Genomic DNA, 22,066 nt, shown 5'->3' on the forward strand with positions numbered 1-22,066 from the left:
ATGCTTACAGGGGACTCAAGGCAATTCAACACTGACTGATGTCTCAGGCATCAGTATCACATTCAGGATAGTATCAACAGTAGACAATAGATCATGTGCTCCCCTCTTTCTATCTAAAGGCAACTTCCTCCTATCCCAAACGATTTAAGTGATGTCAATCTCAACAGACCCAATCAGGTCCCCAGTTTATTTGCACCAAGTTCTAGTTAGCACCAGCTATGGCTACAGTTACACAATGATTAGCAATGATAGCAGCATAGTTTATATGCGAGAGGGAACAGAACAATCCCAGTTCTCTTAACTATTATCAAAGAGAGAAAGGCACGACATCTGCAAAGATCTTCCCTCTTACCCTATACTCTCTCACATAACTGTATTTATTAAAATACTTATACTGCATCTTTCCTCTAGTCCAGGGGTAGGGAACCTGCGGCTCTCCAGATGTTCAGGAACTGCAATTCCCATCACCCCCTACCAATTGGCCATGCTGACAGAGGCTGATGGGAATTGTAGTTCCTGAACATCTGGAGAGCCGCAGGTTCCCTACCCCTGCTCTAGTCCCAAGGTAAGTAGATAAAATTTGTGAAACTACCACCAGAATAAAAATGAGATAATGCTCATTTACTCAGCAATGAGTTTTTTTTCAGGAAGGGTGCAATCCAACCATGTTAATCAAGTTATGTCCAATGGCATTAGTTTACAGCTGTACTGCACAAAATGGCATTAGTTTACAGCTGTACTGCACAAAAGTACTGAAAACTGGCTCAGAGGGGGGAGCACATATTTTGCGCTCAGAAGATAGCAGGTTCAATCTCCAGTTTGAAGGGATCAGATAAAAAGGTTACTAGAAAGATCTTTCTGTAAGACCCTGGACATCTGCTCCCAGTAAGAGCAGACGACAAACTTGATGGACACATGATTTTTGTATTCGGCAGCTTCATGTGTTTGATATTCTGGGAACACACATATTACATGAGGTGAAAAAAAAATGGAAGGGCACCATCTATAACAGTGGTGGCGAACCTTTGGCACTCCAGATGTTATGGACTACAATTCCCATCAGACCTTGCCAGCATAGCCAATTGGCCATGGTGGCAGGGGCTGATGGGAATTGTAATCCATAACATCTGGAGTGCCAAAGGTTCACCACCACGGATCTATAAGAACCAACATCACATTACAATAAACTTCAATCCAGAAAGCAGATCAAGGGAAAAGAAAGGATCCCAATTGCTTTCACTCCTAAGTGCCTGATGCTGCTCACTAAACAGTTGGAAAGTTTTTTTCCAGCTAAGTCCAAGATAAGAGAGTTTGTATCCATTTAAAGGCCAAGAGCTTGCATTTTTACATCACATATTAATGCCAACAACACTGATTTCTTTCTTTCTTTTTAACCAGGGCAAATCATACATTAAAAGCATTGAGACTAATCAAAGCAGCCAGCCAAGCCAGGAATTTCAAATTTCCAAGTACAAACCTGGAAGTTTAGCAATCTATCTTGCAGCTTTAGCACTGAAGAGCAGGGCTTTTGTTTTTGAGAATACATATATACATTTATCCAATAAGAGAAACTACCTTCCTGAAATTACTTCTGGAGCAGCATAGTTAGGAGACCCGCAGCTTGTTCTTAAAAATTCACCGTCAGACATCATATTTGACAGGCCTGAAAATGCACAGAAGGTTCAGATGAAGACCACCGGTGTCACAAGGTGAACACATAGCAACACGTTTAGTAATGTCTCTACAGGAATGGTAGATTGCTTGCTTACGAACCCATGCCAAAAGGCAAAGATGGAAAGGCTCCACCTGAAACATGCCCCCCAAATAAGTCACCTCAAGGAGCAGCACCATGGCCAAGTTTTAGATCAGGCTATATGATACAAAATTTACTGTTTTAAGGAATCAGTGCAGGAATGGGAGAAGCTCTAAATTCCCTAGAAGGGACTCCTTTCCAACATACACATACACACGCAAGTCAAGCACAACATAGGCAGTCTAAGAATACAAAGTCCTATACATTTTTTTATTGCTAGTATACAAAGTCAGCAAATATATGAGGAATATTCCTCAATATCCATTTTAAAAATCTGTACATTAGCATTCTTAGCAATTTCATTAGTCGCTCACAACAGGCTTACATTACAGAAGCCACATCCTCCGGAGAAAATGTTGCCTCATATATTCTTCAAAAGATAGAAAGTGGAGATTAAAAAATGAAAGGCATGGAGGCTTTTAAAAAAAAATAAGTGAAGCATTTGTGGAAAATTGGAGTCTTTTTCAGGAATATATTGAATATATGCAAAGCAGGTTTCCCTATGAAACCTAAACTACTTTGATTGATTTAGCAGCAAGAACGACATCATTTATAACTTAGCATATAAAATTATACTATTTGGCACATTTGTGGAATTGCAGGAAAAAATGCAAGTATACCCAGTACTTTAGAAAGAGTTGCAAATTGCACCATCCCATGCTACCATAGCCCATGTATCCTTTGGGAAAAAATTGAGAAATCCAAATTTATAGCATGAATAAACTGAAGTGCTTAACACAAGGTTTTCCCCACTCAAAAAGATAAATTTCATTGGGAATTTTTTTCAGTGCTCTCCCAAATTTCCCATTTTTTCCCTCTGGAATTTTCTTTTTAAGTTTTGTTTGAACAAAACCAACGCGTTTGTATGTTTAAATTTCAAATACTTGCCAAATTATACAATTTTACTTTCTAACAAAGTTATGAATGATACAGTTTATGCTCCTGAAGCAATAAAATTAGTTCGTGTTGGATGATAAATGTACAAAACAACCTTTTGTACTTAACACCTTTCCTTTTGTATTTTGGATGATAAAGCTCCATATCTGTTTATATTTCACCACTTCATTCCATTGGCATTTTCCAAGAAAGAGTCTAGGGGGGGAAACCTCCCCCCTCCCCCCCATGGCTTTAAAAGTTTCCAGAACATGTATTTTTTCTAGAAAGACCTCTCCCCAAGACCCTGGAAAGCTACTTCCAGTCAGAGACTGTCCAGCTCTGTATAAAGCAGTTTCATATGTTTATAATGTACTAGATATATTTCAAATTGGAAAATTAAAACTAGATTCAACCTCATCTGCTGCCTTCTAAGAGTCATGACATTTAGATAAATAAATCTTTTGGATAGGGATGTTTGGCAGACAACCCAACCCCCACTTCTACTTGAGTGCCATACCTTTGAAACAATTGAATACTTAGCATTTATAAAGCACTTTTCTTCAGAGATCTCAAAAGGGCAGCTACTATCCACTATGCCTACAAAGGAAATATCAGGATTATGTAGCCATATCTCTGTAATTATATGGACGATCCACACTATTTAGTTTCACTTGGTTAGATGCGGCAAGCAAATGTCACTGTGGTTTCCTTCTCCCACCACAGTCCTCTCTGGGGACTCATGGGGACCACTAACCAAAAGGTTCTGCAGGCAGCACTAAGGTGGAAATGAAATCACCCTTGTTTCCTCTTAAGAGGTGTGTGTAAGTGGAAGAGAGAGGACTCGATGGTTCTGCCCCATTCTCCTTCCTTAATCTAACCTACCTAACCCAAATGGCTATTAGTCCATCTTGTGACCCTGGGCATCAACTTTGCCAGGCTTGGAAAGAACTGCTGGATGAAGACAGACAAGGAAAAAGTCAGTGATCCTTGTGTTCACAGATCACTGTATCTAATCCATCCCATAGCGAAGGATCCAACCCGCTTCAACTGTGAAGCAAAGAAGACTTCAGGTCAATCTTTTGCGCTATTACCTGAAAGTACATCCCACAGGGAAATAGTTCCAAGAAATGTGCCAGGAATAAGACTTAATTAAATCACACTGGTATAAGCTGTCACCCAATATATACAGAAGAGGGAAGCAAGGACTAGCAAAAATCTAGTTTTAGCAGTGTTGCAAAAAATATACTAGATGTATTACAACACTGTATTTTATTCCACCTCCTACTGCAGCATATCATACTACGTAGTTTATGTAAGAAAGTGAGTACTCTATGAGAACAGAAGCAATCTACAAAACACTAACAAATACATAAAAGAGAGAGACAACACTGAAAGTTAAACAACAATGGTAACCATGATAATGCAACATATTTGGGATTGTGATTGTGCTCTTCTTGTTATGTTACTTTATGTTGTACACCACCCAGAGCCCTCTGGGGGTGGGCGGCATGTTAATTAATTAATTAATTAATTAATTAATTAATTAATTAATTAATTAATTAATTAATTAATTAATTAATTAATTAATAACAACAACAACAACAACAACAACAACAGCAGCAGCAGCTACATACTTCTAAATTCTGGCAAAAATACCTCTTGTACAAAAAGGGAGAAGATTCTCTTTAGTTAGGAGGTAAATAAAGGCAAATTTCAAGGAAACCTACCAAAATCAGCAATCTTGGCATTCATGTGAGCATCAAGCAGCACATTTTCAGGTTTCAAATCTCTATGAACTACCATATGCCTGTGGCAATAATCCACACCGGAAAGGATTTGCTGGAAAAGACGTCTACTTTCCTTTTCGTCAAGCTAACAACAGAGGATGAGAACAGAGTGTTAAACATACACTCCCCGTATAGGTACTTCAATATTTCCAACATTAGGGTATTTCTAATACTTTGGAGGTACAGCAAGGTAGCAGTTGCAAAACTCAAACTGAAGCATTAAAAGAAACAACAAGAACAAACCTGCAGCACAATTATGTACGGTTAACTACAACTGGTTGCACAGGGAATGGCTGCTACAATCTTTCTGTCCCATTGCTCACTGGTTTGTATGCATGCATCAGCTTCCAGTGAAATGTGTGAGAAGCAAAAACACAAACCAGTAACGTCATGATAAAAATTAGAACTGCAAGTAATTTACTCAAAATGCTACTCAAAAACAATGACTTAAGGATTCCCTTCCCAGAAAAGAACACTAGCAATATTTGAAGGTGATACATGAGCATATTACTCATCAAAATATTTCTACCTGGTGTTAATGAAAACTGCAATGCTTGTGTATTCACTTGCTCCAGAAAAAAAACAGTATCTCTCATACATGCTTCTGAAAAGACATCAAAAACTGACGCGGAAAACCAGCGCTAATACAAGACACGTAAGCAGCACAATGTGAGAGGGGTGAACTCACACAAGATCGCTTGCTCCTTTTCTTTAAGCAAAAAATTACGAGTGGCAAAGGGCTATGGCTCAGGAGGGTTTGCTGCTCCCACACAACTCTATTATCCTTGAGCATTTTTGCTCAAATCAGCCTTCCCTATTTCATTGTAACTGATACCCAAGCACATGCAAAAAAAAAAAAAAAGCCCATCAAAGGCTATAAAACAGCACTCTCAAAAGCCGGAGAGACTTACCCTTCCATTTTTGCAGATGTAGTCGAACAATTCACCTCCTGAAACATATTCCATCACCATGAAAATGTCAGATGGTGTGCTGATGACCTGGTAGCTGAGAAAGACAATACATTATTTAACTCGAAGTGTACACTGGCACCTCATTTGAAACTAGGAAGCTTTTTAAAATTAAGAACAGTGCATAGACACACAGCCCGATTACACAAATGTCTGTTTCAAAGTCTCATTGAGGGCATATTCCCAAATAAATGTACATGGGATTCTCAGCCCGTGGGCTCAGAATCAGACTCAGCAGCCACGTCTGACCTCTGTTCCATTATAGCTCCAACCAAGTAGGCCTAAATTTATTGTCGAAGGCTTTCACGGTCAGATTCAACTGGTTGTGGTGGGTTTTCCGGGCTGTGTGGCTGTGGTCTGGTGGATCTTGTTCCCAACTTTTCGCCTGCATCTGTTGCTGGCATCTTCAGAGGTGTATCACAGAGGGAAGTTCAAACTGTGATACACCTCTGAAGATAATAATCCTGTTGTAGCCTGGCAGCTACAACAGGAGTTCCACCAGCAGCCCAAGGCAGCCAGCCTGTTCAGCCCTGCCTGGGACAGACCCTCCTGTTGGTCTGCCTGCCTGCCTGCCAAGCAGAAGTCTTGTACTACTTATTGAAGGTCCGTACATCTGGTGGCGGCAATTTTTATCTGCCAACCAATACCTTCTTCTGGCCCACTAATAAATATCAGCTGATCAGTGAAATCTATCTATCCGATCGCTGGCCCTTTTGCCTTTGATACTTGGCCTAGTGGCTAAGTAGCTCTGGCCTTTGTATTAATGCGTTTCAGGATTAGTGGGGATTAGTTGTTTAGTACCGTTTAGGTTCAGCTGATGGTAGAAATTTTCAACCTGTATGTTTGTCCTTGTGGGATTCAAGAAATTAGAATAGTGCTTAGGCTGCCTAGTGGTGGGGCTTTCGGGTCCACTATTGTGGAAGTGGTTGAGGCTATAGGAGTTTGGGTGGGCGGTTGAGCAATGGGGGGCACCTGAATTGGGGCTGGGGATCCCGTGTTGATGGGGACGGGTAGATATAGCTGTAGGCGGGGGTTATATGATAGAAGACCTTAATGAGATATGGCTATGCTCGTCATTCTGACCTCGACCTATCCCTAGGACGGGCGGTGGTGATGGGGTTCAGGGTTACTCTGCTTCGCCTCTGGTGTGCTGGGATCAATGCCAGGCTGGGTCCATTAACATTAAAACCACTCGTGCTTCGTGATTCATTCTCGCTTCTCCAGTAGATGGACCTTGGCTTGTATCATCAAAACTTGCGCGCGCGAGGGTGAGCAGACCGTCGCCTTTGGCTTAAACTGCGCCACCCGGTTTCGCTGGGCTGCGGTGGTTTCCACCGGTCACGCAACACAGGGCCGGGGAGGCGTGGCATTGTTCATCCGGGATTCCATTCCCTTCGGGCTGCCCTCTGTCCCAGAGATCGCTGGCATGTGGAGTGCGTACGGCCTAGAGTGGTTGGTCTTCGCAGAGTGATGGCAGTCCTCTTGGTGTACTGGTCGCCTAGCTACCGAGGGACTGCCTGCCACAGCTGCTGGAGGTGGTGGCGGATCTGGTGATTGCGGTTCCCAGGCTTATTGTCCTGGGGACTCTATCAATGTCCATGCTGATCGCTTCGGGCCTTCATGTACAGCGGCTGTGGGACTCCGGCGGGCTCATCCATGGCGCACATCTGGGCCTCTCCCTGGTAAACTCTGGCCCCACTCATGAGTAGCTTCGCCACACGCTTCGGATTTGGTCTTTGGGTTAGGGTTGATATGGTCGTATTCCTCTACAGATAGAGTGCGCCATGGTCCAACACCATTATGCCCTCTGAAGGTTCGGATGGACTTGTCGCTACTAACCCCGGCCTAGGCGAGGGGCTGATTTATGTCGTTCAGCCTCGCTGGAGACTTATGGATCCACTTGGTTTCCTGAATGCCTCTACGGACCCTGTACCCGCTGGCACACCTCGGATGAGCAGGTGGAGGACTGGAATTCCCCGGCTCTCCTGGATGCCATCGAGATTGTTGTTCCCTCGGCGCCCTTCGCCTCACAGATTCTGGCAGGCTCCCTGGTATATACCGAGGAGCTGCGCCATATGAAACGGGCGCTTAGACGACTCAGGAGCGAAAGTGTGGAGGAAATCTCGTGACGACACGGGCGCTGCAACATCTTATATAGGGACGCTTTATGAAGGCTTCCATGAGATGGCAACGAAGCGAGTGCAAAGAGAGCTTCTTTTCCTCCTCCTCTCTGCGCCTGCTAGCTCCCGGCCTGAACAATTATTTCGTATAATTCGTCTCTTTGACCTCCGTCAGATCAGAGAGGTCCACAAATCAATCGATTGGCTGTTGGCTGTGAGGCTTTTATGAGCTTTTTTTTGCAGATAAAGTCACGCCGCCTCCGCCCCAGGACCTTCCTGCCACACGCTTGTCTACAATTAGTGAACTGGAGGCTCCCTTGCCGGGCTCGGGCCCAAGTTTGGCCTAGTTCTCCCTTGCTCTCCCGATGTCAGCTTGTTGACAGGGTCCTTGGCTGCTGTTAGACTCCTTACTACCTGTCCCTTCCTGGATCCGTGTCTCTCCTGGCTTATGCAAAAGCTTGCCACGGGAGGAGCTACTTGCACCCCATCTGCTGAATATCATCAATGGCTCCCTTGGAGCAAGGAGTCTTTCCTGATGGGTTGAAGGAGGCGCAGTGGTCCTTCCACTCTTAAAAAGATCTCATCGTTAGGGATCCGAGTGATCTGGCCAATTACCTCACTTCCGCCTCGAATCTTTCGCTTCTGGGGAAGGTAATTGAGAGAGTGGTGCTGGAGCAGCTTCAGGGTTTCCTGGATGACACATCGGCTTTCGATCCCCTTCCAGTCCAAGCTTCCGTGGCTGGGCATGGGACGGAGACTGCTCTCGCCGCCATCAATGGGATGCGCTCCGATACAGCTTGATCAGGGCGGATCGGCGCTGCTTGTTTTGTTAGGGATCTTACCAAGAAGTCGTTGGATATGGTCCGATCACTTCACCTTCATCTGACCCACCGCCCTATTTGGTCATCCTCTGGGGTGCGGGGCACATGTCCTTCAGTGGATTGCCTCTGGTCCACCGGAGCCAGTAAGAGGTGCGGGGATGAAGCCTCCCGGTGGTGCCCGCTTCATTGCAGAGTACCTCTGTGGGGTACTCCGTTATCCCCGCTGTTATTTAACATCTATATGCACCACTTGCTCAGCTGGTACCGAGCTTTGGGCTGATTTGTCATCAGCATGCTGGATGACACTCAGCTCATTCTGCCATTGATGGAGGGGGGAGCGCATCACGCCCCTGTGGCTCTGGCAGCATTGTTTGGAGAAGTGCAGCTGGTTGGTTGAAACAGGAGCCAGGCTGTAACCGGAATCCATCGGAAGACGGAGGTGTCCCTCTGGCTGGGCCCACGAGGGAGAGTAGCTGGGATTTCCACGCCGCCGGTGTGAGGAGGGGGGGTCTCATTGGCGCCGACCTTTCCTCCTCGTCCGGTGAGTCTGGGGGTCCACCTGGATTCATCTCTTTCTATGGAGAATTCCAGGTGGCTCCCAGCAACCTGGACTGCGCTTTTTCCATCTTCGCCAGTGTCCCGGCGGCTGGCCCCCTTTCTCTCCCAAATGGACCTTGGCCACTGTGATCCACATGCAACGGTCACCTCCAGGCTAGACTATTGTAACTCGCTTTACGCTGGCCTTCCCTCGGCGCTTGATTCGAAGTTAAAGCTGGTCCAGCATGCGGGCGGCTCTGCCTGCTCACAGGAGGCACCTTTAGAGCACCATATTCAGCTCTGTGTTACGCCAGCTGCACTGGCTTCCTCCAAAGTCAATCTCAATCATCATCTTCAAGGTGTGGGTTTTGACCTTTAAGGCCTTTGGCGCTGCCTGGGACCCTCGGTATTCCTTCTCGGGACCGCAGATCACCCCATATATCCCTACTCGGCCTCTCATGCGATCAAAGGCAGAGGCCAATTTTGTTGGTGATCCCTGGCTCCCTCTATGATGCGGCTGGCCTCCACGCTGGGCCAGGACTTTTTACAGCACTGGCTCCCCGCCTGGTGGAACACCCTTCCTCCAACTGTCCGGGCCCTGCAGGATCCTGGGTGAGTTCCTGCAGGGCTCCTGTGTAAGACTGTGTTGTTCCAACCGGGCCTTTGGAGTGTCTGGCTAGCTGATATGGTGCCCCCTACTGCTCCTTATTGCCCTCTGGTTTTCAGGGCTGTTACATCAGGGTCCCCTCATATTGAGGGGCCTACCGTCCCCCCCTTTTTTCTGGGGGTAGGTTTTAAATTTGAGGTTGGACGCCTGCTTTTATGCTTTTATGTATTAATTTGTTTCCGCTGGTTTTAGGTTATTTTAGTGCTAACATGAGATGGAGCTTATGTCTTTATATTGTATATGTGTTTTGCTCCTGTTGTCTCTGAATCCTTGCTGTTCACCGCCCGGAGCCCTTCGGGGATCGGGCGGTATAAAAGCCGAATTAATAAATAAATAAATAATAAATAAATAAATAAATAAAATAATTTGCAATTTTTTAAAAAAGCCCTGAGAATGAGCTAGAGCAGGGGTCTGCAACCTGCGGCTCTCCAGATGTTCAGGAACTACAATTCCCATCAGCCCCTTGTCAGCGTGGCCAGTTGGCCATGCTGGCAGGGGCTGATGGGAATTGTAGTTCATGAACATCTGGAGAGCAGCAGGTTGCAGACCCCTGAGCTAGAGGAACTTAATTTTGCATCTGCATGACTGAAGACACAAGGCAATGAAGTGTGCGTGCACCCAAAATCTTGCTCTGGTTATGAAAGGGCTTTATGGGCACAGCTGTTGCAGGGCTACATTGTGCCCCCCCCCCCCTCACGTCTGGAAATAAATACAAGACAGCCCTATGCTGTTTGGCTCCTAACAGTTGTAATGGCTGCCAGAAAAGCGGGCAGTCAACTCGCCAGGCAGGAGAAGGCACTGAGTGCAGATGCAGTTCAGCTGTTTGCCATGAGGCAAGGACACTCTTCATGACTTCAGACTTAGTTAAGTCTCCCACGGTTTCCCACAGGCCTCACAAGAGTTATTTCCCATCCTCTGAAGGCTTCTTAGAAGCACAAGCTACATTTTAGCAAAGTGCCTGCCCAATTACATTGGCTCCATGAGAATTAAAGATGGCTGCTTTCCATCATAGCTTTATAGCACAGGGAAGAAACAGAATCAAAACCGCCAGTAATTATTTTACTGTTTGAAAGAGAAAGCTCAGCTTCTCATGCAATAAGAGATTACCGAGGGACAGAAGAATCCCATGTACTTACAGTTTTATTATATGCGGATGCCGAAAAAGCTTCAGATTCTGAATTTCTCGGCGGATTTTCCCCACCACGTCAAGGCTGCGGATCTTCTGCCTGTTCAAGATCTTCACAGCAACTTTATGGCCAGTCAGTTCATGTTTGCCAACTGCAACAAAAGGATTGACAAACTGTTGTTTTAAAAACAGGGGACAAGGACATCTCAGGAAGTCTTTCAGAGGGTTCTCTCACTCATGAAGTGCTTAACCCCAATATTATACACATTACGTCAGGGCAACTTCTCACAAGTAAAGGCAAGTGACATTGGGTCCTACCACAGAAACAGGACACAACGTATGCCCCATCAATAATTAAATGGACATACTAAGTAGGCCCATCCAGATGTTCAAGTAACAAGTCAGCCAGCAGTCAACACTAGTGATGATGCATCAAAAGGAGGTGGGCAAGGATGTTTCTTATGTACAGTTCAGCATGTCTCTGAAGAGATGGGTTTCCATGCTCCTGGCTATCTGGAAAATACTGAGTTGGAAAAATGTATCCTGGAATGTTTTACTCACATTTAGTAAACAACACTTTAAACTAGCATGGAATACTTGTAACGTACTGCATACATCTCAAAAGGTTTTCCAAAACCACAAGTAGATAAACTGAAATGTGTGATGAGAGAAAATAAACAATATGTTTGTTGTGTGTTAAAGAGAGGGTTTGTTATTTAATTCTGGGTTCTGATCTGTAATGTTTTAACTATTACTGTAAGTTGTCATGACCTAAGAGGACAGGCAAGGTATAGATATTTTGACAAATGAACGAAGCATGCACTTCTTAAGGGTGATCATGCGAGAAAAAGTTAATTACGAAAAAAACCTGTCAAATTTGACTGGCACTGTAATCCTTGAATTACATTACTACTTAATGTTCTGGAACATTCTCACACGTGCAATATTTTCCACAAGGGAGAAAAAGCTTCCCAGAAAAATTGCTACAGCTGTATGTTGGATCCCACACAGGACTTCCACTGAGGAGAGATTTTCCCCAGTTCTCCCCTCCCATCACAGATCTTTCTCTCCCTTCACATCCTGTCCTCAAGGGTCTCCTATCCCCCAGAAACAACATTTCATGGTACATTTGGGCCTATAGCAGGAGGGGAGAGGCATCAAAACTGACTATCAGTGGAATCCAGACCTACATTTTTCTAGAAAATGTTCTACCTCACATCATTGGCAACACGGAAGGGTGAAAAATCATTGCCGAAGCACAATGTGTTGGTATAGTGCAGGGGTAGGGAACCTGCGGCTCTCCAGATGTTCAGGAACTACAATTCCCATCAGCCCCTACCAGCATGGCCAATTGGCCATGCTGACAGAGGCTGATGGGAACTGTAGTTCCTGAACATCTGGAGAGCCGCAGGTTCCCTACCCCTGGTATAGTGTTTAGAGTTTCAGACTAGGACTTGGGAAGCCCCTGGAAGCTTACCAGGTGACCCTGACAGTCACACACACTCAGCCCATCCCACCTCACCGTGTTCTTGTGAGGATAAAATTCCCCACTGGGAAAAAAAGGTAGGGTATAAATGAAATGAAATAAATACTTCCACACTGTCTTTTTGCTTGTAACTGGCGGATGATCCTACTTATTCATGCCATGTGGAAACCCCAGGTACACAGCCAACAGTACAGCCATTTTGTATCAGCCGAAGAACTGCCAAACTCCGCTAGCGAACCCAGCTGAGTCACATATAACTTCCCTGGCAATTTGGAAAATTGAGATTACAGAGACAGCCTGAGTTCCTCTATGAACATTCCACACATCTAATCTTGTTTCCATCATTTCTCTGGGCCTCACAACAGTTATTTAATTGCATCGACTATTAAGAAGGCACCGCTTAAGCTCTGAATACTCTTTCGGATTTCACAAGGATATCTGAAGCTATACAAATTGACTTGCCACTACTATATTGTAAAACAAAGAAACAGAATTACACCTAAAAACTTGCCAGCGTTCATTTTATACTGTATATACTCACATATAAGTCGAATTTTTCAGCACATTTTTGTGCTGAAAAAGCCCCCCGACTTATGTGCGAGTGAAGTGTATTTTAAAAAATATTTTAGGGTTTTTACTTTGTTGGTCACCAGGGGATGCAGTTTTTAGACTTGCAACACCAAAATTTCAGGCTATCATCAGGTAACACTCCTGATGATACCACCCAGGTTTGGTGAAGTTTGGTTCAGGTGGTCCAAAGTTATGGACCCCAAAGGGGGTGCCCCATCCCCCATTGTTTCCAATGGGAGCTAATAGTAGATGGGGCTACATTTTGAGGGTCCATAACTTTGGACCTCTCGAACCAAACTTCACCAAACCTGGGTGGTATCATCAGGAGGGTCTCCTAAAGATACTCTGAAATGTTGGTACTACTAACATAAACATTCCTCCCCTGACCAAAAATCCAGTTTTGAAGGATTTTAACTCTTGTGTTTTAGCTTGGTTGTTGATTGAACTAAGGTTTTTGTACTTCTAAAGTTATTGTTGAGACCAGATTGTTTTTGTTGACCCTCTTTTCCACTTACAGAGCTAGTTTACTGTTTTTCTTTGAAATAAATATTCAAAAACATTTAACCTACCGATACCTCAATTAATGTAATTTTATTGTTATCTATTTTGATTTTTGAAATTTACCAGTAGCTGCTGTATTTCCCACCCTCAACTTATACGTCAATCAATAAGTTTTCCCAGTTTTTTGTAGTAAAATTAGGTGCCTCGACTTATATGTGGGTTGACTTATACACGAGTATACACGGTATACAAGTAAAAAGTTCTTCAAGAAGTATCCTGTCCTAAAGCAATTATCGTTCAATAGAAACAGTAGCGGAAAACAACTGAGAAAAAAGAATGCTTTTAACAGTCTTCAGGGAAATGTGGATTTATGAACCCACAAATGCATTATTATACTGGTGGGGGAAAAATATGGAATGAAACTTGGGAGTGGGGGATGGAGACAGCAGCAGAGGCAACTTTAATTTCAAAATGGCAAGGCAAATCAAGGCATAATAAACTGGATCAACCACACAACAGGTTACAGAGCTTTCTCCCCTCAAACTTTTCTTCTTAAAATGTTTTGTATAAGTAGCAGGGGGGGGGGGGGGGGGCGTGGCCACATAACCTCCTAAAGGCATGATCTCATGAGATACTTATTGCTACTTTTTTTTAAGTCTAAAGATTGTCTACAATCAATTCCTGAGAATACATGCAGAAGGTTTTCATTTATGCTGAGGTCATATCTACAGTCGTCGTCTGAATGGGAATTAAAACGTCTCCAAAGCCTTGCAAAGTTGCTCACATTATAGCAGAGCTCTATCTAAGAGACAACCATAATGCTGCAATGGTTAGAAAATCAGACAAGAAACTGGGAGGCCCACTCAATCTCCCACAATCACCATTCAGCTCACTTTGGGTCAGTCACTCTCAGCCTAACCTACCTCACAGGACTGTTGTCATGGTAGAGTAAGGAAGAATGACATACCCCACCTTGAGCCCCCTGGAGGAAGGGAAAGATTAAAATGCACTAAGTAAGTATAACATGCAAAGTGCCATTAAAGAACCACAGGTTTCTATCACATATGGTCACTATTTTTGAAACTGACGTGTGTCACAGAAACTGCTAGATATAGCCAAGGGTAAGGGGTATTACTGGTCAAAAGCCTTCTCCAAGCAGTTCAGAGCTGACTATACAGTTCTCCTCCCTTCACAACACCCCTGTGAGGTAGGTTCAACTGAGAAAGAGTGATCCACCCCAAAGTCATTCAACGAGCATCACGGCTGAGTAGATTTGAACTCAAGACCTCCCCGGAAGATTCAGACCTCTGACTCTTTCAGCCCCCTTGGGATCACCTAAATTGGGACCCTTGGGATCACCTAAATGCTCAACCTAGTGCCCATGGGCACCTCAGAACTCACCAACAGCTTTCCTGGTGTCCACCAGTGTTTCTAGAGGCTGTTGCTCAGCAGATTGGCTCAGATTTTTAAGAAGTTGTTTTGACAGCTGCTGACACCACAGCACAAGGATCTTTATTTTGTGTGACTGAAGGTTAGCTGTGCATAGGCAAAAAAACCATTTTAAAAGTACATGTTAATTTTAAAATGTTAAACAGAGGAAGCTCTCAGAGCAGAGAGAAAGAGAGCTTTAGAGGCTGAATAGCCAGTTTTTGGTGAAGGACTGGTAAAGGCCAGGTAAATTTCCTAGGGAAATATTATCACAAGAGCTTTGCTCTGAAGTGTTTCTATTAGAGTTAAGACTGACCTCACACCCTGACATTTTGTGATTGGCTCCACCTCCTAAGACAGCCATTTGGTGGTTGTACCTGCCACCCAGTGTCAAAGTTTCAAAGACGTCCATAGGTTCAGAACAGCTGGGGACTCCTGATGTAAATTAATTATCTGAATCCCAACCCACAGCAGGTTTAAAACAAAAAACCCAAGAACGTAATCATGCGATAAGTACATGCCAATGGATACTACTGCAGCAAAAGAGTCTTATCAAGGAGCCTACAGAAAGGCAAGAGAGCTTCTTCCAAAAAAGAGCTTCTCCTAAACGAAGGAAATAATAGACGAGAACCAACACCGAGCCGAACGGATGCTGGCAAGTCAAGCGGGCAACTGCAACTTTCCATTCACAGCCCTGTCCCCATCTTCACGCCATGTCTTTCCACACAGGTCCACATTTGCTGCCTGTTATTTCTTCACCACTAGCAACTACAGCAGCCCAAACAGAGTGTGCGTTATGTCATGGGTAAAGATAAAGATCCGCAAGGGTGGTCAGGGCATGTAGTTTGGGTTGCTTCATACGTTCCCGTCTTAGATAAATATGCACGTGGCTTCCGAAAAGCTTTGCTGTTGATACAGTGCAAGGGCATAAACACCCACCCCCCACCCCGGTGCCTGGAGAAAGGGTAAGCTAGCAATGTTAACAGACTGAAAAATAAAGTTGCAACACCAAAGCCACATCTAAATATTCAAATGAGGCAAAAGCAGTTCCCTGTGCAAGCATCCAGTCATTACTGACCCATGGGGCGATGTCACATCATGACATTTGCTAGGCAGACTATGTTTATGGGGTGGTTTGTCACTGCCTTCCTCCCAGTCGTTTACACTTTATTCCCAACAAACTGGGTACTCATTTTACCAACCTCAGAAGGATGGAAGGCTGAGTCAACCCTGAGCCGGCTACCTGAAACCGACTACTGTCGGGATCAAACACAGGGCATAAGCAAAATTTGCGGTGCCATAGGGTTCTTTTTAAATATTTAGACAAAGAAGAGGGAATGCCCCCCCCCCAAAAAAAATGTATAAGCAGGTTCATTTCTCAAGGAATTTACAATGGAACATTTGATTGCATGCAACTCTGGCTTTCAAAGAAAAAACCCCCACCTCTCCCCATCTACTTGGCTTTGTTACCAATGACCTAAATTTCCTCTTCAACCTATGCAGCAGAAGTACTGACATTTTGTCTTAACTGAACAATAGGGCTACACTATTTTTTATTTCTAGGACAGCTCTAAAAACAGCCAATCAAGTTGACTCATCAAGGCACAGCCTTGTAATCTGAAACTTACAAACCACTCCAGGAAGGGTAAAAAAAATCCAGAGTCCTTTACTCTGGCCAACATTCATGGGTGAAAGACTTTAGCTTGGCAACTGGACTGTGAGCTTCAAGCAGGCTTTGAAGGGTTCACACCATCACCTAGGTTTCTGTGGGAAAGCAGAAAGTCGCTTCTCCTCACTTCCTGGTAAGTGGTTTCCAGAGTTTTGCCAGGAGAAAAGGCCAGCTTTTTCAAAACTGATCAGAACTGATTCACATCACATCTGAACTTTTCCTTTCCAAAGAGTGTCAAACTTTCAGAAGTTATCTGCATATTTTTTTTCCAGGATTGCCTGCCTGCTCAAAAAAAAAAATATCTCTTATGGTAATTGTTGGAGGCACATTCGTGGCTTGAAGAAAAAAAAGGAATGGACACTTTATTTATTGGATTGTTATACCATTCTCCCTGCTACCACAGTCTCAGAGTAGTTTCCAATATGGATTCACAATAAAGATATAACATACAATGCCAATATAAATATAATACAAAGACAATATAAATAGCCATGGTGCCTAAAAACAACCCCAGTAAGGAGTGGGCTAATGAATTCAATAGAGATAATTTGGTTTTCAGATCAACCAAAAAGAAATCTTAAGCCAGCGTGGTGTAATGGTTAAGAACAGGTGCACTCTAATCTGGAGAACTGGGCTTGATTCCCTGCTCTGCCACTTGCGCTGTGGAGGCTTATCTGGTGAACCAGATTAGCTTGTGCACTCCAACACATGCCAGCTGGGTGACCTTGGGGTAGTCACAGTTCTTCGGAGTTCTCGCAGCCCCACCCATCTCACAGGGTGTTTGTTGTGAGGGGGGAAGGGAAAGGAGATAGTAAGCCCCTTTGAGTTTCCTTACAGGAGAGAAAGGGGGGGATATAAATCCAAACTCCTCTTCTTCCTAACTCGCTGCTCACTTAGAGACATTTTACTAAGCACAGGAGAGCAGGCAAGACTTCATTGAGTACTCCTAAATAAAGATTTGGGGATTTAATGCTCGCTACCAGTTTTCAGCAATATAGAATGTTTTAAATTTGAAAGGGCAAAGTGATGCCCTTGCATTTCATTCCTGGAACTCCCTGCTAATTCCCTTACTAGAGGACCCTAAGAAAACCAAACTTTTGAAGCTTTCCAGGATAAGTTTTATCTGGCATTTAGCCTGCACAACGCGGTCTTGTTTCAACAAAACTTTAAAAGTTACACAGAATTATTCTAAATGAACACAGTCATGCTGGAGCACAAGTGTTGTTTCCGACAACAAAGTACGAGCTGAACTGGATTCAAGAACCACAACGCTCAGTGGCACCGTCTACTCTTGTTCAATGTACCGGTCCTCCCAAAGCCAGGATTTGCACTTTTGTGGAACAAATACTCCAGCTCAGCAGGCTGTCAACTATGATAGCAAGACCCTGCCGGAAGGGAGGACATGGGTGGATTAGCCAAATGGGATTTACTCCTGGCTACAGTTCATCATCTAAAGTAATAAGGGATTTTTAAAAAAATTACATGCCACTGATGCAACTTCCCAGAGAATCATACTTACTAAAAGTACACACAAAGCAAACCATCAGTTTGCAAGATCTCAGCAAGGCTGTTAACAATAGGATGATTCATGGGGTCAGAAGCAACTTGACAGAACTTAACACACAACAAATAAACACACACACACACAGTTCAACCAATCTCTGACTGAGGGACATGAATCCAATTCCTTTACAAAAAAAAACCAGAGGAAAAGCTAGATTCGAGTCCAGCTGCATCTCCAAGATCAACCAGATTTTCAGAGTATGGCCTGAAAGATCCTCGAATCTAGATCTACTGCAGACCAGCACGGCGACCCTGCAAGCCTACGGTAAGTTGCAGAAAAGATGCCGAGCATTACCAAAGGCTCCTCAGAACAAAACACGGCATAAGGTGCAGCAGCACAGGAAAGGCTGCACATCCTTTCATGGTGATCCTAACAAACAGAGTGCCGCACAGCACATTTTGTAAGATAAAAGAGCAGCTCTGCAGCAGCTACATTTGGCTTACTAAAGTAATTAAAATGCTGAAAGATTAAGCAGGCCAATGATATTATCAGATTTATGTTTTCTGCTCTAATGGAGTCTAAGCTCATTTCAGGGGTTGAAACCTTCAAGGAAGAAAAACAAGGGCCCAGATTTCTGCCCACGGAACACAGCGGGACTGACTTCTAAGCAAGCAAACCTCAGGGTATTGGCTGAACTGCCCTATAGAGGTTGGACTGACCATGAAATCTTCACAATGAAATGCTTACCGAAAAGCTAAATTGAGAAAGTCTGGAAGCAAATAATTGTCTTGCCAAAAAGATGGTTGCAACAAAAAATGGGCCTCACCGCGTCCCATTTGTAACTGCAATTTCCTGTGACGACGCACAGGAAGTTACAAAGAACTGCTTCATTCTCCCCAAGAAGGGAACTGCAATTCTGGCTAACAACCATCCAAACCCAAAATCAAAATGTGCAGGGAGGGAAAGTGTTGAAATGTGCTGTGGGGAACGAGTTCAAGGCTTAGAAGGGGTATAAACATATCACATACCTGAATGATGACATATTGTCATTTGCGTACATGATATAGACCAGTGGTGGGGAACCTTTGGCACTCCAAATGTTATGGACTACAATTCTCATCAGCCCCTGCCAGGATGGCCAATTGGCCATGCTGGCAGGGGCTGATGGGAATTGTAGTCCATAACATCTGGAGTGCCAAAGGTTCGCCACCACAGATATAGATATTTCTTCAGTAAATTGCACAGGCAAGGATGAATCTAAAGTTGCCTTGCACCTCATCAGCAACCTAATTCTACTAGTTCTGTATTACCTATTACTTTGCCTGGCAGCCAGCCTCTTTAACAACCGCCAACCAAGATCCAGCTGCATAAAAGAACTGATCTTAGGATCTTCGGCATTCAAAGCAGTTCTATCACTGAGCCATAGCCTCCCCCACCCCCCACCTCACAAAAAAACACCAGCAATTTGTCTCTAGTTGGGTTACTATCACACCAACACTCAACTTTCCTTATGTCAATTTAGCTTTGCAGGCATTAGTCACAGACAGTAGGAGACTGCTAGAATTTGGCACTTTTGATTCGTACATTTAGTGATTCATCTAATTTCAAATCCTGTCTGAGGCAGCAGCAAGCACAACAACAGACGCTTAACAGATATTTCTTAGACCTGCCCTCGAAGTAGGGGGAAGGTTTCTGCATTAAGATTTGCGTGAACAGCTTTACTGCACTTTATTTAAATCAAAGAAGAAAACCTAAGGAGTCATGTTGCAAATACCAAATTATGTACTTTATTACTGATGTCATGAAGCAATCTTATCAAGGAACATCACCGTCAAATGTCAAGAATATAACTGTATAAACATTTTAACAGCAGGACACTGTCAATATTTTTGTAAATGGCTCAACACAGGTAATCAACAGCTGTTGCCAAACTAGAGAATCCAATGAATACTTTCTGGAGCATAATCTGCATTAGACTCAGTGGAACTTCTGAGTGGTCACAGAACCAGACTACAAGACAGACATTTCCATTTTGTCGGCTAGAGTTACTTTATTACATCATAGTCATGCAGCAACCTGATGTGTACAACACATTCTCAAGTGCTGAATGGGAGAGACATTACTTTGCTCTGTGCTTATCTTTGATAATCAGCCAACCCTTCCACTTTGATAAACACATTACTTGCTTTAAAAGCGGCTGTGAAATAAACATTCATTCACTCTCACTCTTGGTTTCCTGTATATTATATACTACATGCACACATAAGTACATATGCTAGTATTTATAGAAGACCCCACCTTTTAGCATAAGGACCCCAAGTCGCTTTTGTACAGTAAAATGGTTACAGTCTCCTTAATCAACACTGTAACATTCTCAAATATTTCGGTTGAATTTGGCAACACCAGGTTACTTTAAAAGTTGTATGTCTGCAAGAGAGTGAATAGTTTTCCCTTAAGAGGACAGATACGTCTACCTGGGCCAACTAGCTGGATTTTATCTCTAATTGAACATTTAGAACAATAGTCGAGGAAGATCTTCCACCCCATTTCTCTCCACAAATGCAAAGCTTCAGATTAGATAGCTTTATCTCTGATGGACCTTCCATTACCACTATAGTCACAGAACCTGAGAAGAGATTAGCTACAAACAGATTATGGCACCTAGCTAATGCATTCACGAGGCCTGAATGCACTAGACTTCACCAGCACCACCTGGAAAGCTGTCCGCAATACTCCTTTCCAAGCTCACGCTTGATTTGTAGTGTTCTTTATGCAGGGCTACCCCTTGAAAGCCATTCAGAAGTTCAGACAGATACGAAATTCCACTGCATTTGTTAACAGCCACTTGTGACCCAAAGTAAAATCCAAACAATAGGAGCATCACCTCCATAATACCTAGTATGCTGCATTCACCCAAGAGGGCGACAGCCACCATAGATAAATTTTACGCTTTACCGGCATTCTTTACAATACCCCTCCTACCTCCTGATTGGGATGAAAAGACTCAGCTCTCCATTCCTAGTGATGTCTATCAAAGGGAGCTCTGACTCTGGAAAACTTACACACTGAAAATCTTGTTGGTCTCTTAAGGTGCTGCTGGACTTAAATCTAACTGTTCTACTACAGACCAACACAACTATTCTCGAAAACTACCATAAAAACAATACACAAATATTTTTATCATTGTCTGTCTAATAAACATTGAGATGCGATATCACCCCATGGGTCAATAATGACTGGGTGCTTGCACAGGGGGCTGCCTTTACAACTATAAATTGTATGCAAATGTAGGACAATCCCTCTTTTTTTTTACAGCATACCTGAATAAAAACTAGCCTTTCATTTGAGTAAATAGTGTAATACATTTTATTATGTATTCAAATAAAAGGCCCAGACTAGCCAGATCTTGTCAGATCTCATAAACTACACTGAAGTCATCTTAGTTAGTACTTGGATGAGAGATTATCAAGGACATTCAGGCTGCTATGCAGACGCAGGCAACAGCATACCACGTCTACCCATCTCTTGTCTTGAATACCCTACGAGATCACCATATGTCAGCGGTACTTGATGATACTTTCCACCATCACCAATAAATGGTATTATGGAGATTATATATGTTCCCATTTCTGCCTAAATGGAATAACCCCCCCCCCATCACAATTCATGTATACTGGATATCTGTTAATCAGCATCAGCCCCCAAGATGTTACCAACTTCAAAGTCCTAAAATGACCATAGTGCAGCACATCCAAAGTAGATCTTTCCTAACATTCAGCTTTCTAGTTAATATACTGAATCCAAAAACAAATCAGGGAAGTACAGCGTACAACCAGAAACAATACTGATCACCATATTCCCGACTGTTAAGCCATGCACTAGAGCAGGGGTCTTCAAACTATGCCCCTCCAGATGTTCATGGACTACAATTCCCATCAGCCCCTGCCAGCATGGCCAAGTGGCAGGGCTGATGGGAATTGTAGTTCATGAACACCTGGGGGGCCACAGTTTGAAGACCCCTACACTAGAGTATTTGAACCATGAACTAAAGCGTTGATAGTGCCATTTAATGAATTATAAAGTGTAAAAATTGTGAAAAAATGCAAAGGTGAATATGTACATACAAAATTTCTATGTCACGATAATAATCGCAGCACAAATAACATACATATACATTAGTCCACTTAAGGTTT

General features: G+C 43.5%; 1 protein-coding gene across 1 annotated transcript in view; it reads right to left on the bottom strand.

Moving 5' to 3' along the window:
* Window positions 1–22,066, bottom strand: part of PRKAA1 (protein kinase AMP-activated catalytic subunit alpha 1) — a 32,256-nt gene that overhangs the window by 7,763 nt on the left and 2,427 nt on the right. The window contains exons 2-5 of the mRNA XM_048503573.1: window positions 10,726–10,867; window positions 5,388–5,481; window positions 4,417–4,561; window positions 1,576–1,663 (exon numbers count right to left, since the gene is read on the bottom strand). Of these exons, the coding sequence (XP_048359530.1) occupies window positions 1,576–1,663; window positions 4,417–4,561; window positions 5,388–5,481; window positions 10,726–10,867 (469 nt within the window). The remainder of the gene's footprint in view (window positions 1–1,575; window positions 1,664–4,416; window positions 4,562–5,387; window positions 5,482–10,725; window positions 10,868–22,066) is intronic.

This window comes from Sphaerodactylus townsendi, linkage group LG07 (genome assembly GCF_021028975.2).
Source record: "Sphaerodactylus townsendi isolate TG3544 linkage group LG07, MPM_Stown_v2.3, whole genome shotgun sequence".
NCBI classification, from domain to species: Eukaryota; Metazoa; Chordata; class Lepidosauria; order Squamata; family Sphaerodactylidae; genus Sphaerodactylus; species Sphaerodactylus townsendi.